The following is a 17,882-nucleotide window of genomic DNA, read 5'->3' on the forward strand; positions in this document are numbered from 1 at the left end:
GACGAGCGAGCAGATACAACAGAGGCTCCTGAAGCCATGCTGCAGTTTACTGTGGCGTGGAGGAAGGTAAAAACCCATCATTGCAAAGGATAAAACTTATTTGATATATCTCTGGGCTCCTCCTCGTTTGTGGTCATGAGAGGACAGGGTCTTCCCTACCCTCCAACTTCACACTCCCATGCTGCACGGTTACTTGCATGGGAGTTGTGCCACTCATGCTATAAGAATAACATCCCCAGCCCTGTCTGAGCAGTGGGTTGTTCGAGGACAATGTGGGACTTGTTTTCATGCACACATGTAGGAGAGCCTGGAGATTTCCCTAGGCTGAGTTGGGGTATCTAACACTGGGATTAAATACTCTGTCGGAGTTTATGTAATGCCATACCAATAAGGAGGCTGAGAGGAGAGACCATGTGCATTTACAGTCCCAGAGAAGAGCATTTACTCTGGTGTATAATAGCCTTCTGTTGGGTTTTAGTAGCGTATAGTTTAGTAAATTAGGAGTCTTCAGGTACTTAGCACTTTAATGGTTCTCACTAAGAACATAATTAAACCGTAGACCCCTTAGGGAGAAAAAACAGTTTATTGTGCATATTTTTAGAATCTGTTACCAGCCCTCATAAAACGTGGTAGATACAAGCCAGAGAACATGCCTTAGCTGGCGACCCAGAATTCATTCAGCAGCCCCCGCCGAGTGTCGCCCCGCAGTCACACGTTACAAATCTGCCCCGTGAATTATGGAATTAATTTTCCCCAATCTGATTTCAAAACGCATTTGCAGCGCTGTTTTTCTCCGGCTCCTGAAGGTGTGAGGGAGGCAGAAGGTTTATTATATTGCACCTTGTGCTGACACATAAAGCCGGTTTTTGCTAATCGTTTTTTTATTTAAAAACATTTTATGTTTCACAGAGGTATCCAGAAACAGGGCTTGTTGGAGACAAGGGCTCGGCTCTGTTCCTCTCACCGTACGTCTGCCTTGGGCTTGTTTATTTAGTTGCATCTGACTTGGAGCTGCGTTCTTCTGTGTGTGTGTGTCAGGAGTTCACAGTTCTCAATGTAGAGGAACTCCTGGCTGCTTCCTAGAATGCTTCTCCTTGCGAAGCAGCCACGAAGCAAAGCGTAAAGCTCAAAATCCCCAGTGAAACAAGCCGGGTGAAGTGATGCTGGAATGTTTTTCCCTCCTCCTGCGCTCTGACACCACCGCCTCCAACATCGCCGTGATGTTTCCGTAGGAAATGGCTGCAGTCGAAAAGCACTAGGCATGCCTGTCTTGGGCAAGCATCCTCTCTAACTCCAGCAATGTGCCCTGGGTGCTCTCCCCCAGCCCCAGCTGGGTGCTGCGCAGCGGGACCCACCAGACGGGGTGGCGGGTGCCCCCAGCACCCCTGGGCAGCAGTTGACTGGGGCGCAAAAAGAAACCAGAAAGCTTTCCAGCATCACAGGTGCCTGTGTTCAGTGCCGCAGTGATTCACACGTTGCTCTGGGTCTTTGCTCTTGCCTCAACACCCCTTCCTGAGTAAACACGGCTTTCTCCCCAAGAAACCTGTGCCGTGCTACACCCATGCTCGCAGCATCTGGAAGGCATTGGGAGGAACACACACACACAGTGCTCTCCTCCCCCAGCAGCCTTTTAACAAATTTCTGATACATGCGAATCACTTCTCTATCGCTGTGCTTTGTTTTACGTACTTCAGGTTTACACGCCAGAGAAGTGGCTGCACCGGTGGGGAGGAAGGGTCCCTTACTGATAGTGTCCCCAGAGGCTCCATTGCCAGCACTGCTCTTATCAAATGCATTTCTTTCCCTCTGTCAAAACAAATGCTGAGGAACCGTGTGTTATTTGTGGTGTGTCTGCCGCTGTTTTAGACTTTCAGTCTTGCTTGTCATTTGAGTTATCTTGCCTGTCACACAGCATTGCTCCCACTGACACCGTGATAGTGTCAGTGCTGATAAGGTGAAGGATGGCAATGCCATAGCACCTGGGAGTGAATTATTAACCCACGCCGGATTTCTGTGCTTCGCTTCTCCTTTTTCCCCATTTCTACTTCAGGATAAGAATTAGGCTGCTGCTAAAAGGCATAAACTGTGGTAGACCCAGCTTGCCAGCCTGGGCTGTTCCCACGTGAGCCCGTACATGGCTGCTACATGAGCCCAAACCAAGAACTTTCTTCTGCTTCTTGTCCCACTGCAGTGGGACTAGAGGCAAGAATTTTATCTTTCTGCCCTTAAGCACAGCAGAATGGGGGGATGATATCTTGAGTCCCAGCCCAAAGCAACAAGTGGAATTTGCTGGCTGTGGTTGGCCTTGATAGATGAGGGCATCAGCATGAGCCTGCATGATGAAGGGGAAGGGGGAACCAAATGGCATATTCAATAGCTAAGGATGGTCTTTGCTTTAAAATTAAACAGTGTCAGCCCAGCCCTGCAAAGCCACAGTCAAATGTATAACTGCTCAGTGCCATCACATTATGAGATTTAATTACATACGTAAGTAGGTATGTAATTACATGCGTAATACTGCCTGTTCTCCGTGGTCCCCGGCCGTAAGTGCTGCCTCCGTCAGATCCAGGCGCGCCTCCGCAGCACACTGCCGATGGGGAAACAGGCGGTGGCTGCATCCCAAGAGAGGGTAAGTGTGAGTGCCGCCTTTCTGCGGCTCTGGTGTCTTAGAATCAGGCAGTTATGTGCTGGAAACTGGCTCATCTAGAGCTAAATGTTACAACCTGTAGGACTGATACCTCATCTAGGTTGGTTTTAGTTAATGCACTTTAAAAAAAAAAAAAATTAGAAGAAGCCAAGAAAGCAACCTGCCTTTTTGGAAGGATAAAAGCATTTCTCAGCAATTTGGAATCAAGGTAAAAAAAATCTCTTTGTGAGCCTCCCTGACGTTCTGGGAATGCTCAAGAGCAGTCCAACAAGGAAATTAACTCAAAACAGGTCCCATGCGGAGGGGAAGGACCCTCAGTGGCACCTGGGGCTGCTGCTGCTGCCCTGGGAGGGGGGAGCCCTGACCTCCCACCCCCTTGCTGGACTGGACTTGGCAGAGCTCCTTGACCCCGACACCACTTCATCCGGAGCCCGTGTCCGAGGAAGGAAGGATGCGGTCTCCTGTCCTAAGGGGTTACAGCAGCCTCAAACCCATATAAAGCAACAACTTTATTAATCCCAGCTTTGCTAATAAGGAATTACAATAGTTGTGGGATTTGGCAGTGGAAGCACACTCAGTTGCCATGCATAGTACAGTATTTTCCCTGTTTTGTTTGTATTTTTGATTTAACTACAAATAATTTAAAGATGTGTTGTGTCTCCTTCGATTAAAATTTGCATCTTCATCCTCTCGTTTTTCGTTGCAGTTTTGAAACAATACTAAGGAATTTGAGCTTGTCAGATATGCTAAGATAAATTGTGAACTTCTTTCTTTTTTGCTGAAATTTCAGCATTTCTAAGGGTGGTAGTTACTAACATATCAGGATTTGAGTTTGTTTCCTTTGTAAAATTTGCAGCTTTATTGTACTGGATGGAAGATCTCCCAGTGTCGAAAAATTTCAGGCTGATAGAATAATAATATTGTCACAAGGCCAGTATGTAAATACCTTAAACCAATATAGCATGTTTAGAGGAATTACACTTTCCTTTCCCAAATTACAATTTTGGAAAGCAACTCTACCACCACATTTATTTCAAATTTAAACATTTTGAAAGAATATCTCCTAGGTTTTGAAATCTGGTTTCCATTCCTGGCTCTGTTTGACCTACTGTGTGACCCTGAGAAAATCTTTTTCTCAGTTTCTGTATCTGCTTAGTTGCTCTGATGATCTTTAGCACTCATGCAGAGCAATTTAACATCCGTCGGTGTTGAGCTATGTGTAACATTTCAGTATTAAATAATAGTGGTTTTAATTTAAGATGAGTGGGGTTTGGTTATGATGAAAAAAGAGAAAATTAAAACTTGTTTTTTAGAAGATGTATTGGTTTAAAAATTCCTTGGGTTTGCGTGAAAAAAATTGAATGAGGTAATTTTCTCTGAAAAGAAGTAAGTGCCCAGAGGCAAAGGACAGTTCTCCTGTGAGCAAACTTGGTGAAAGAAATAAGGAAAAAGGCCAAGAGCTCTGTAGCTCCCCCTGATGATGAGCCTTGGAGGGGGACTGATTCTTTTTTTCTTCCATCTTTCAGACGCAGCCAGTGCCCAACCCCATCGCCTACTTCATGCATCGCTCACCGTGGTGGTTTCATCAGTTCGAGACCCTGGTCAATCACTTCATCGAGCTGGTGGTGCCATTCTTTCTCTTCCTGGGACGGCGGATGTGCATCGTACATGGCCTCTTGCAGATCCTCTTCCAGGTGAGATGCTCCTGGGTTTGCTTCCTAAGGGTCACATCTTTGCCCAGAATGGAGCAGGGGGAGTTCAAAGCATGTAAAGCCTCTCCCGCTGCCTGTGCTTGCTGCCCGGCAGCTGCCTGCAGCTGGGGGCTGTAGGGCAGGCTGGGACCTGGATGGCCAAGATGCAGACACACATTCCTAACGCCAGCCCCATAACCTGCAGCAAGGACGTGGGCATGCGTGCCAGGAGCAGTCATGCTGCCATCGTGGCAGTGGTGTGGTTTGCCGGAGGCCATCTTCTCTGAGCAGGAGCAGCATCCAGAGGAACTGACTCAATCGGCAGGTCAAGAGTTCAGGCTCAAGTGAATCAAGATGATTCACAGCTATTAATTGTTGGCTCTCGGGTGGTTCGTGCTGGTGTGGCTGCTCTTAATGTGTTGCTGGATGTTTGTTTCCCTTGCTGCTGGGTTGGTTTCCATTCATATGGATGGCAGAGAAATGTCAGCCCAGGACTAGTGCAAAGGGTCTGATCCTGTGGCTGTGGACAGCTGGGATGAATACTTACAATTTCTCCAAAAGTTAATTTTTATAGACATCTTTCACCCTTTGAAGGGATTTTTTTTATATTTAGCATTCAAGGGCTGTTCTTTATATCTGCAAATGTTTGAGCTGTTTTTTACAACCATCAGATTTACTGAGCATAGGTTCATAGTGAAAATAATTTCTTCAAAAATTAATGGCATTCATGTTCCAGTTGATTTTGTTATTTTTTTTTTATTGTACATGAAATAACTAAATCTGTGTAAAAGTCAGAGGATAGAAGCTTCTGCATATATACTTTCCAGGACCACGTCTGATTTCTCTTGTCTCTGCTCCCGTATAATTCAAAGAGCACATTAAACCCCAGCCACTCTGAAACGCAGAAGCGCAGCTTTCAGCCCTTGCTGACTGCAGTATTTGTTCAATATCATTTCAGCATCATGAAATTCATACTAGGTAGCTCTTACTGGTTCCTGTAAATACATGTAATGATTAAACTGGAGAACAGCTTATAAACTGTATTGGTAAACCACGAAAATGGTGATCAGATTTTAAAGGGCTGACATAAAGGCCGCAGGATTTGTGCCCTTGCAGATGCCTGCTCTTTCTCCTGCTCCTGAAACACATCCCGTTGTGTCTGGATACCACTGAACATACAGCTTGTACCTCTGGTCGCTTGGCACACCTTTTGGTGTCAGGTTTGGTTTTGTTGGGATTGATCTTCTCAGGCAGCTGGAGGTCCCAGCAGCGGGGCAGAAGAGGTCTTGACCCAAAGAGGTCTCAGGGCATTTCTCCATGAGGTGCCAGTTGTGTTTGTGACACGCATCGCACCTGAGGTTTTCAGTGTCACTGGGAGGATTATATTCAGTCCAACCCTAAAAAAACCTGCTCTTTTGTCTCATAGACAAAGCAAAACATCCCGTCTCTGTCAGCTGCTCATTGCAGAAGGAGGTGGGTGTTGAGACATGATGGAGCATGGATTAGCAAGCAGGAATTATGAGTGGAAATGTAAGGCAGTGCATTACATTACTGCATGTAAGGCATGCATGCATTACTTACATTACTGCATGTAAGGCAGTGTAGGGAGGATGGTGATGTCTCTTTCTAAGGCGGGTGGACCCAGAAAGGAGCAGGACACACCACAGTGAGTGGCCTCTCAGAAAACAAAGCCACATTGCCAAATTCCAGGTTTGGCACAGCTGCCCAGTCTCTGGGTAGAGCTGTCGTGCTCTGCTTGCTTCTGCATTGGCAGAAAAATAATAGCGTAAGGGACTGAGACAACGATGCTCGGTCTTCACACCTCTGCCAGAAGCAACTTCCATGACTGAAAAGCCTGACCAAACGCTCCTCTGTCATCCCCTTCTCAGCTCTGAGTTTCTCCGTCCTTGCCGTGCCCCCAGGCAGGGGCCAGGCGGGGACACGCAGGGGATGTGTCCCAAGTCCCCAGCCAGGGCTCTCTGGCTGGCGCACAGCCTCCAGCGCCCTCACGGCTCCTCCAAGGGCCCCTAACGAGCAGCATGACTGTTTGTGTGCTGGGGGACTTCAGACGGAGCCAGTGGGATCTGAAAAAGCCAACTACATACAATAAAGGCTCATAATGACATATTGTAAATGCGTGCATCTAACCACCCTTTAATTGGCGCTTTATTGATAGTTTGCAATTACTGACTTATTTCTATCATGAGGGGAGTCTGCAAAGGAAAAAAGGGTCCCAGTGTAAAATGCAGCTCTGGTGCATTTATAGTGTTTCAACAAAAACCTGTTTATTTAATATTTACTACCCTTTTCTTCATTCAGAATGACTTTTATTGACAATACTTCTGCTCTGCAAAGGAAGCAATAAAGTTTAATGTTGATATACCACTTAATTCTGCTTTTCAAGATTTGAATTGACATTACATGCAAGTTTTATTGGACATTTTATAATTGTTATTGGAGTCATGGTGGCTAGGTTGAGTAAGTGTATTTTTCCAGATTCCAACTGGCCTGGAGAATATTGCTTTGTCAGTAACCCAAAAAAGTTGCGCTTTAAAGAAAAAAGTCTTTTTTTTTTTTCCCAGTGTGAACTTATTCTTCTTGCCTAGTTCACATTTGTAAGGAAAAAGGCTTAGTGAGTTTGGAAACGTCAGAGAGGAGGGGCTTGGCAGCACACTGGGGGGATGGATGTCTGTCCCCCACTGGATTCCCGTGGGGTTGTGCTGGTGGTGCCATAGGCAGACTGTGCTGGTCCTGGTGTGCCGGACCATGCTGGGCCACCTACTGTGTAGGAGATTTGGGTGATGCCGACTGAAACACAGTGCATAGGCACGTCTCTGCACCGTCTCCTTCCCGTGCTCGCCCGCCCACCTGTGTCCTCACAAGACCCAAAGCAGGGAGCCCGAGGAGCCGGGACACCCCACGGTTTTGGTGCTTCGTGGGCATTGATGTTGCTGTGATCTCGGTTTGGGGTTTGCCTGCTCTCATATGGGTCCCCATAGCTTGAGCTTCCAGAAATCTTCCCTTTTGGCTGCTTTTTGATCTCAAATAAATCGAAGAGTCTTACTTATTATAAGTCTCTCAATATAAATAGTCTTTGCTTAAAAAAAAATAATCAAGGAGTGAGTTGAATGCTGGCCAGTTCCCATTAGAAAAATCATTATTCATTGTCACTAACCACCAGATTGGGGAGGGCTTTGTGATTTACAGCTGTGGGTGTAGTTTTTGCAGGACATCTGCACACAGAGAGATTCTCAATCAGACTGTAGCACCCAGAGCACGTTTACCAGGATCAAAGGTGAGTGGGGAGAAAATGTCATCCAAGATTTTACAGCCAGGCCCCATCAGCTGCTTGTCCCCCAGACAGGCTGCGGAAGAGCTCCCCAGCCACCAGCACAGCTGCTCGCGGTCCCAGCCAGGGGCTCAGGGCTGGGGACCGTCCCCACAGTGTGGCACGGGGGTCCCACCGGGCTGCCTGTCTCATGCACACCAGGGACAGTGAGAGCAGGTGCATGTCCTCTGCACCAGTGACTCCCTGCTCCCGAGAGAGAGGTTTGAATGGGCCGCACTGACCTTGTCGTTAATTGTTGCGTGAAACCCCAATCTCAAGGAGACTCTGTGCACTGAAGAGATGGCCGTGGAGGTGAAGCTCTGGGACATGGCACCTCCAAGGTTGAGGAGCCATTCTCAGCCATACAGCCAGTGCAACCAACAGGGAGGTTCATGCTCAGTGGGACTAAACAGTTTGACTCTGCCCATCTTGCTTTGTGCCATCACGCATGTCCCAAAAGCAAAGACACCCAAACTCCTGTCTGCACAGGCTGACATCACCCCATGAGGCTTTTTTCTCCCTGTAGTGTCTGCTGGGATTCAAACCCCTTGAGTTTCTGAGACCCAAAGTAGTGCATCAACCCATCTCACCTGCAAGGGAGCCTGCTTGAAAGATCTCAGCCGGCATGAAAGCATTAGCAGGTGATGGTGGCAAAGCCTCCCCTTTAGACTGTGCTGAGAGCATCCTTTTGCATTTAGAAAGAAATCTTAGATGAAGGGCAGCCATTTATAGAGGATCTCCAAGGTAAATATGCAGCTTTGTTTCAAAAAAACATTCTTTCTAGTGCTTACAGTACGTAGAAATCCAAATCTAAAACAGAAATTAAACTAAATGGGCGTTTAACTTTTTAACATCATTAGAGATTTATTGTAAGCAGGTGCCAGACTTGATGTGCCGAGCAACACTGCTGCAAATTGTCTCTGCCAGGAATAAAGCTGGAGGAGAGACTTGTAACTCAGCTCCTTCCCTGCTCAGCTCTGCGCTCCAGCCCTGTAAAAACAGGCTGGTGAGAAATGGCCAGTCTGAGCTGCAGAAACCTCCAAATAAACCTGAGGTGGAGTTTGCCATTTGCTCATATATAACTGAGAGTCCTTAGAGTTTTTGAGAGTTTGCTAAATATTCAAAGCTTTTTGGTACTGTTTATTATTGTCCTTCCTGGGGAGTACAGGTGCATTTTGTAGCAGCTATGTAGAGGTACGACCGTGTTCGCCAAGATGCTAATGTCTGGAGCAGGGACATTTGCATCCCCTCATTAGGATTAACCTTCCAGTGCTGGCATTGGGGTTTTGGACACCTTCTCTAATTCATAAGAATAGGGTTGTTTTCACTGGGTGTTTCTTGATGGTAGCAATTGCATGTGATATTCACTTAACGGGATGGAAATCCAGCTACAGATGGTCGCAGTGGCCAAAGTTTAACAAATCACTTTGACAAATGATTCTTTCATTTTGATTCTGATGGTACCAATTGGCTGATTTTGTGGTAGTGTCGGGGTCTGAGCCTCAAAAATATACATGTAGATCTGAAGCACCCCAAGGTTCAGGAGAAATCAAGTCCAAAATGTGCTTGTTAGTATCTGGAGGTGGAAGAAGAGGTCTCGGAGGGTCTTGGAGACCACATATGAGGTCTGGACCCTGTTATTCTTGGTTCTGTAGAAGCATCAAGCCAGAGCCTGCCCGTGCCCTAAGGAGCTTGTGGTTTTAAGGGGGAGGGAGGATGAAAGTGCTGCGTAGGGAAGGCAAGACCTTTCCCCTGCCCACACGTCGGTGGCATAGGACCCCTTCCCACCACACCACCTGTGAGAGCTTTGTGTCATCTCCCCTTTCTCCTCGCTGACACTTCTATCCGCTGTGCACACACGGTCACCTTTGTGCACCCATAGGTCCGTCCCTGCGTTCAACCACCCGTGGCCAGAGAGAGCCAACTACCAGCGTCTGTGAGTGAAACCAGAGAGGGTGCAAACCCACGGCCTTGCTGCTCTGTGGGTGTTTCGCTGTTCTCTGGAGCTGGCTCCTAAAACCCTGAGGCTGCATGTTTTTCACGATGTCTAATGCACAGCTTACACCAGCAAACGTATTTCTTGGCTCCTTAAGCCAGGCAGTAAAATTACACTGCTTGGCAAACGAGTTGATGAGGGGAAGCGAGAGGAAAGCCAAAAAGCCAGGAAAAAGCCACCTTGCCCCTACGAGCTGGCAGGTAGTGCTGGGTTAGAGAGCACGGCAAGGAGGCTGCAGCGCCCGGGCGGGAGGGGGCTGAGGTTTCTTACAGCCGGGAAGTGGTTTCGGCTGTGCCAGATGGGAAGGAGCTTCAGTATCACAAAGGTAAAATCCAGAAATAAATAAAATAGTAAATGGAAAGTATAAAGCTAGCACTGTTGGAATGGCAGGGTCATTCCTTTGCTTCCACAGCACTGTTCTGAGTCATAGACATATAGGCACAGTTTGGGGTTTGTAGGATGCAGGGAGAGTTTTAGGCCTTCAGATCCCTTTGGATTTGAATGAATTTGAGGAGTCTGACTCTTTTCCATGGCCCCTGAAAACTCCTGGCACATCCCCCTGAACGGAGCACCCTTGTTGCTGGGGAGCTCCCAGACCTGGGACATTTGTGCCGGAATGAGCTCAGCCCGCAGCGTCACACGTCAGGACAGCAGTTCCCCGAAGGAGCCAGAGCAGCAAAGCCTTGGGGTTGCCAGTTCTTCACTGCCACTGGTCCTCCTCCTGCGGAGGTTTGGCCGTGGGCTGAAATTCGGGCTGTCCCAGGATGTTTTTCAGCAGGAGCCATATATAAAACAGAGGGATGACAATGCCAAGAGTGAAGCTGAATTCCAGCCTTGCGGAAGGCAAAGATAAAACCTCCGCAGCCAAAACCCCCTCAAACTCAAGAGCGCTGACAAAGAAAGCTCCCGAGACAGCTCTCGGGGTCTGGCCAAGGAGCTGCGCGGGAACGCAGCAGCTTTATGAGCTGGTGGAGGGCCAGGGGGAAGGACCCGCTGAGAGGGAGCCCCCGGGGTGGGGAGGCTGCGGCAGAAACCTCCTGCAGAAGAAACCTCCGGCTCTTTTCCCTTGGAAAACAAGCTTTGAGCACTACCCTTGCCCAGCCAGGCACTGCACCGAAGACACGCAGCCCCTGCACTCCCTGGAGCTGGAAACATGCAGGAGATTTCCTTTTTTTTTTTTTTTTTTTTTTTTTTAAAGCAGAAACCAGTTGTTGAATAGATAAATCTTTTCTGCCCTTTTTTTACCTTGGCTTGGGCAAACCCCAACCTCCTGAAAATTTTGATGGAAACAGACATTTTCCTCTAGTTGATCCTTTTCCCATCTCCTCTCCAAGGTTGCGCATGGGAGGCGAAGCAGGGGTTTTCCCCCCTCTCTTTTGGGAGGGGAGGACCAAGCCCCCCGCTTCCACCACTGCTGCTTCTGCCATGCCACAAGACGTTGGAGGGATGAACTGCCCTTTCTAGCCACACACACGCAAATTAAATCATGCTGTTGCAGTGCCACAGCTGCAACATATTGTGTTGCTGACTTAGGAGGTAGCAGAGGTCACAGCAGCAGCCCAGAGAGAAGGAACAAAATTTAAACAGCTCCCCCCTTCCCTGCAGAAAGTGTCTGAATCCAGTGTTTGTTTTCACTTGTCAGATACGAGCTCAGTTTTGTTCTTTTTCTTACGCTGGTGTAAATCAGATGTGTCTCCAGGAGGATTATCAGGGTTACACAAGTCCCAGGCTTGTGACAGAGGAATCAGGCCCTTCGTTTGTGTGTTAATTATGCACCTATAGGCCATTTGCACTGCTTAAGTAGTTGCTGTTCTGTATTGATGCAGAGTAGTGTTGTTACCTTATGAACACGGTGTGCATGAGAATAAAGCCACTGCCCGATTCACCATAGGAGCCACCCCAGGGCTGCTGGGAGGCAGCAGCCAGAAAATTCAGGCATCCATTCTCCACTACTCCGGTAGAGATGGGCACCGTGAGTACCCTTGAGTTAAGAGCATAAAAGAGACTGCAGATGATATTCCTCCAGGTGATATCCTCAGGCCAGCCTCTGATTTCACTTGGGAGATGCCCCGCGAGGTTGGATGCAGGGAGTGTGGTCCCCCCGGACCAGCGTCACTGGCAGCAGCATCCCTGGGAGGGTGCGAGCGAGTGGGTGTTCGCTGCTCGGGCTGGGCAGCAGTGCAGCCTTTCCACTGTGAAAACAAAGAGGAAATTCAGCCTTCAGAAAAGTCCAAATTTTGTTGATTTTGTTGTGGTTTAGAAAAAAACAACAAACGGAGAACATCCCAGGAAAATTAACAGCAGAACATGAGTTTGCTGCTAGGGGAGGAATGGTCTGATGGAAAATAATTTTGCAGCTCAATTGTTTAAAAATCTGCTTTGGACTCGAGTCTGAGACGGAGGATGCAGGGAGAGTGTTTTAAAAGGTAGTTTGGGAACCTTGAAGCGCTGGACTGGGATTATGGAGATTAATCATCATTGCTGCCGCCTCCGGGTCGCTCGGGCCAGCCTTGCGCACCCGTCCCGGTCCCATGGGCGAGGGGCGGCCGGGGTCCTCCTGCCCCTCGCTCGTCCTCCAGCCTCCTGCGTTCAGACCTGGCGTGGCTCCAGCTCGGCTTTTCTCGACAGCAAAACAAAAGAAATGTGAAATCAAAGGAGTTACAGGGTAGATTTTCTGTTACATTTAAGCCACCTTAAATTAAATGCCAAACTATACCCCCCCAAAAAAATATCCAGCTTAAGCAGGCAGAACCCAAACTATTTAATCACTCCTGTATTTGATTTCACATCCAGCTTGATAATATCTGTTGCGAGGCGAGGCTGCCGTGCCAGACACAAGAATACCAGCACATACCACCCCAAATCAGTAAATAACGCTGCTCATATAATGGTGTCTGGTATTAGTTAGCAACAAGTTAAGTTCTTGCATTCTGCAGTAGTCAGAGTGACTTAGAAACACTTACTGTTAGCCATAGGAGTGCATTTAATTAGCTTCTGATTCAGGGGGCTGGGGGGGGGGGGTGTCTTTTCTTTTTTTTTTTAAATCATTAAATAAAGTGTCACCCCTAGCCAGTGCTGTAAACTCTATTTTGATTGTGGCTGCAATAACCCCTTTGGGCGTCATTCAAATTGTACTAAACAGTTTCTGGAGAGTGCTGGTTTCTCTCAAAATAAACCAAAGTCCGGCTTTGACAAGCTCTAATGAAAAACAAATTGTTATATTACTTAGAAAAATAATTTGAAGGAAGTCTGAATTAGTTGTAAAGGTGGAAAAGGTTCAGCTACTTGAAAATAGAAATTTGGAAGGTATTTATTTTAACCATTAAGCCAGCGGCCTTGAAATACAGCCTTGTTTGTTACAGAATGCGCCTAACGAGAGACATGAATCATGCTGTTAATCAGTATGGGAACTTGATTAATTGGAAAGGGGACTGTCAGTGACTCCAACAGGCGGAGCCGCCTGGCAGCAGTGTGCGACAGAGCCCTGGAGCTGGTGTGATTTACCATCAGTCATCCTGCTGGCACGCGGAGAGAAACTTTGGAGGGATCCCACAGCCTTGGGTTTGCGGGTTGTTGGGTTTTTTTAAATTAAAATAAAATGTGGTTATTTGGGATACTGTCGGCCTTTGATTTTTTATGCCTCTGCGTTTGGTTGTCAGGCTTGAAATGTGCTGATTTTCCATGGAGGAGGGTTCAGTGTGTCTTGGAAGCATCTTGTTAAGATGTCCCGGGCCGGGATGTCTGTCGTCTCACCTTTGCTACTGATAGTGGTTTTGCTTATTAAACCCGGGAGTGAGATTTTACGCCCAGCTATGAAATCAGATTTGCATGGGAGGCCCCCAGGATGCAGACTGCTGCCGTGGCTATAAAAACGCAGCAGGAAGGTCCGTATTAATTTTCACTGTTGACTGGGGCTCTTGGTTTTGAGGCCAGGAAGAGCTTGAGTGAGTTTGGCCATCCAAGAGCACTGTTTTGTTTTGGAGCAGCATATATTTGCTCATATGGCAAAAGGATGTGGTGGCAGGGAGGGGAGGGAGCATGCGGCCATGCCAGAGGGACGAGTTCCAGCTGAGTTTCAGGTTTGTGGTGGAAGGTGCCACGCGTGTCGCGCTGTCCCAGCAGCGGTGACACATTTTGGTGCCATATCATCTCTGTGCCACAGTAACCAGCATGGCCAAGCCAGGAAGACCCAGGGACCAGGTAGGCTCCAGTGGCCCCGTGTCCTTGGGCATATTGCTAAGCACTGACGTTCAAAGATCACAAGTTAGATCCCCAAATTGCAAGATTTGCTTAAGGATAATGAAAATGCAACCAATTATGGCTGCCCTTGGCGTTTCTTCCGCGCTACAGCCTTCCAGGGTACTCTCAGGTCTCATTTTCTGTGCTGCTCTGTGTAGGCTTTACACCGCTCTCCTCTTCGCACTACATGAACACCTTCCAGAGCCGTATTAAATGACATGGCTGACATCCACCACATGTGGTCTTTCCTTTGCCAAGGGAAGAAGCTGTGGAGTACTTAGGCTCCTAGGGCTCTGGGGCAGGGTTGGTGTTTTTTTTTTCCCTGTTTTAATTTTGCATTTGATTTTTGAGATTTCTCTGCAATCCAGAACCTTTGTGTCTGCAGTCCTTTAGCAGAATTTCCAGGTGCTTGGGCTTGAAGAGAAAAATCAATTATGACGATGTTGTCAGTGAAACGATATGAGTTGGCGAGGCTGCAATAGCTTCAAAACATCTGCACTTTCCAGATGTGATTCGCTCAGTGCTATGCTGCAGTATTTGGGTCCAAACAAGGATGGGAGATAAAGTATGTGTTGCACATGTGATTGCATGGATGTGTAAGTGTATGTATAAAACATTATGTCTAATAAGAGCCAGACCAGCTATAAACCAGAGATGTTACTGAAGTCAATGACGTGATCTTGAACATGCACTGTTACGATATTTCCAGTGCTGATTATTTATTTATGTTTAGGTGTAGCTACTAAAGCTAACGAAAACCATTACGATCCATTAGTGTTGCCCAAGCCAAAGGACTCACCCACTAATACGTGTCAAATGTCTTTAAGCTGTAGATTTATCCAGTTTCAGTGTAATGGCTTGAAGTGATGGTAAAGTTCTTCCAAGTTTAATCACATTTTCTGTACCTTGTTCCTGATCTGAACTGGTCGCATTGTGTCTTCCCAGCCCTTGGCTCTCACCAAGTCTTTGCTTTTCAGCAGGGTGACAGTGGTGGTGGTATTTGGATTTTGGTTTCTTTCCTCCCACCATCTAGATTATGGGACCTTTAAATAATGTTTTATATTCCATTTCAAAAAAGAAGAAATCAGAACAGCCTAACTGGAAACAGATGGCAGACTATGAACTTTTTTTAAAGGGAATTTATAATACATGTATTATGAAGAGAATCATTTAATACTGTCAGATATAGACGTGTGAAGACAGAACGTGCCCATTTGAGGAGTGGAAGGGGCTGAGAGCGGGCTGTTGCCTTAGGTATGGTGTTCTTGGGGGTGAGGAGAGGATTTTGCTGCAGTTAACAGCTACAGTGAGCTCTCCTGGCTGAAAAGGCGGCTTTCTACCATTACTGCTCTTTAGTCTTTCCTCTGATAGGACTGGCTGTCAGAGCAGATTAAGTTACGCTCTTACCTTGGGTGCTGGGTTCAGGTTAGCAAAGCCACGGAGCCCAGTGGGTCAGAGCTCCTCTGAACAAGCTGTCCCCTCCATGTGTTGAAAATCTGACTCTGTTGACTCTGCCTTTAGCCACGTCCAAATTTCCCTGCAGAGACGTAGCTCTACGCATCTTCCTCAGCAGCAGGAGCAGCAGGAGTCTTCCTCGGCTGCTGTGCCCACAGGGAGGGGTGTGCTGGGGGTGAAGGCTGGTGCAGGCTGTCTGCATCACTATGGTGCATGTGTCAGCTGTCTGGGACCTGATGGGCAAAGACCTGAGCTGCAGATACCAGCTCCTGGGCCAGATCTTCATCTGGTGCAATCAGGGTAACAGGTAAGTCCATCGAGATGTACATGTGTGCCCAGATGACACCTTCTGTCCTCCCAGGTGGTCAACTCATGTTTTTTATTAATTTGCGTATTTCAATAAATGATTTTCTGCCAAGTTAAATTAGCGCATCTTTTATGCGTGCGTATAGTTGGATTTAAGTACACCTCACATCAGCTGGATGTACACCTGTTAAACTACCCACAGATCAGAGGTGCAAGTTTTACCAGTATCCCTTGCACAAAGATTGGATAGCTTTACCTAAAGCCATTAAAATGAATCCCATGTAATTTCAGAGTAAAGACAAAGCCGTGGAACTTGGTGTCCAGGCTGCTTAGGGATAGAGGTGAAGATGGATTTTGCAGTGTCCTGCTTTGATGAAAATAACTCATTTGCTTGTTCTGGGCCAAGTTGCTGGGTTTAATGTTTCTCTGTAATGATGCTGCCTCCAGAGAGGTTTTATTTTGATTTGGAAGTGTTGGGATGAGGATGCGGCCCTGAGATACTTTAGCCCACACGCAGTTTACACAGCTGTATTGTCTGATTCCCCAGGCACCACCAAAGACATTATCTCTTTGGTGATGCAACAGCTAGAAATTGCAGGAAACCTGTGTCACTCATTACTTTCATCTTCCTATAAAAACTGGGGTTTCTTGGAGCCAGTGACTCAGAGAAATCGCCAATTAGTGCAAGATGCTCTTCGAGCAGCTGTGGTTTGTTTGCCGCACTGGCCGAGTGATGTTGCACTTGGACGCAGGCAGCGGTGCCCAGCTCTTCCCGGGGTGTGCACCAACCCACGCGTTGGATGGAGACACTGCACGATGGTCAGCAGGGATCCTCGCCTGGAGAATTGTTTGCAAACCCCAAGTCTCACCTTTCCTTTCCTTGGGGTAATGTTGGCATATTGCAGAGAGTAATGGATTTTTCTTGCTGCCATAAACTGAGTCGGTGGCTGAGATCAGCTGAGCCTCAAGCCCCAAAATACCTTGTTCCAGGCCAGTGTTTGTAGCACGAGGTCTCACCTCTCTTGCTTTCCTCTGAGAGACTCTTGCACATTTTAGTTTCATCTCTGCCAGGAGCACACTGGCAGTTTGTCTGTCCACGGGAGGTGTTCTTGATTTAACTGCTCATTTCACACATATGCAGCCCCCTTTGAAGATGGGTTAAGCTAAACAGGAACAACATAGGTTTGGTCTGGCTTGGTGTCCATATGTGGAGCCATTCAGGAAGAGATATGGCACTTTAAATTTACACCCTACTTTAATTAGAAAAACTTGCAAGCACTGAGAAACCCTAGATCAGTGCCAGTTTTGCAAAGGCTGAGAAAGCAAGTGCGTAAAACAATGTTCCCTACTCATCACATCGGCACTTCTTGTGACTTGTGCTGGTGAGAGGAGAGATGAAAGAGAAAATCCCAGAGGCTTTCTGGTAGCCATGCGGCTGATTCATTCAGCTAATAAAGATGCAAGGATCCGAACCCTCTAAAAGCTTGAAAAGCTGGGTCCCTTCTATGAAACATGTTGTTACTGAACTCATGCTGGTGTTAGAGGAAACATCTACGTGTGCATGGCACGGGTCTCTCCTAATTGCACAGATCATGTATACAAGGCAGTGCCATGGGAGCATGGAGAAAGTCTAGCAGAAATGCTCACAAAATAAGCAGTAAATCCTTAGAGCAGTCTGGGAATGTTTAGTATCAGATTATGGCCTGTGTGGCATGGCAGAGTTGGTAAGGCACATGGATTGATTTCTTGCACCTTGAGAGCAAGCAAGCAGAGAGGACAAGAGAGTCAGGTATTTCAGAGGAACCCATGTCCTTGCAATGGCGGGTTGCTGCTTGGCTGCCCCTCTTGCTTCTGGAGTGCCCCTGTGTCATCTTGGCTGGTTTCTGTAGCTTTTGGGTAATGTTCTGTGTTGAGTTTGTGCCAACAGCCCAAACTATAGCTGTTCTGGCCAGCTCGGCACCATCAGCTCAAGGTGGGCGTGAAGTCGCATTCACGGCTGCATGTGCTCCGTTAACCTTTCTCCCCCAGGATGCAGCAGAGCTTTGTTTTTCCTCTTTGAAGGTGTGAAAGCCCCAGGTCTGCTCTGAGAGTCAGAAGAGTGCCTGAGTCCGCTGAACTGAAGCCATGAAAACGAGCAGATCAAATGAGGAACCAAAACCCCCCGCACCAAATGGTCTTTGTGAAACGCTCCCCCCCAGTGCTTTGTAGCAATGCGTTTCC

General features: G+C 47.4%; 1 protein-coding gene across 1 annotated transcript in view; it reads left to right on the forward strand.

Annotated features, from left to right (window-relative positions):
• The window catches only part of LMF1 (lipase maturation factor 1), a gene marked incomplete at its 5' end in the record, with an annotated part of 205,678 nt that overhangs the window by 136,955 nt on the left and 50,841 nt on the right, over positions 1 to 17,882 (forward strand). Inside the window, one exon of the mRNA XM_082312524.1 lies at positions 4,174 to 4,341. Within this exon, the coding sequence (XP_082168650.1) occupies positions 4,174 to 4,341 (168 nt within the window). The remainder of the gene's footprint in view (positions 1 to 4,173; positions 4,342 to 17,882) is intronic.

This window comes from Platalea leucorodia (genome assembly GCF_965183815.1).
Source record: "Platalea leucorodia genome assembly, chromosome: 5".
NCBI lineage: Eukaryota > Metazoa > Chordata > Aves > Pelecaniformes > Threskiornithidae > Platalea > Platalea leucorodia.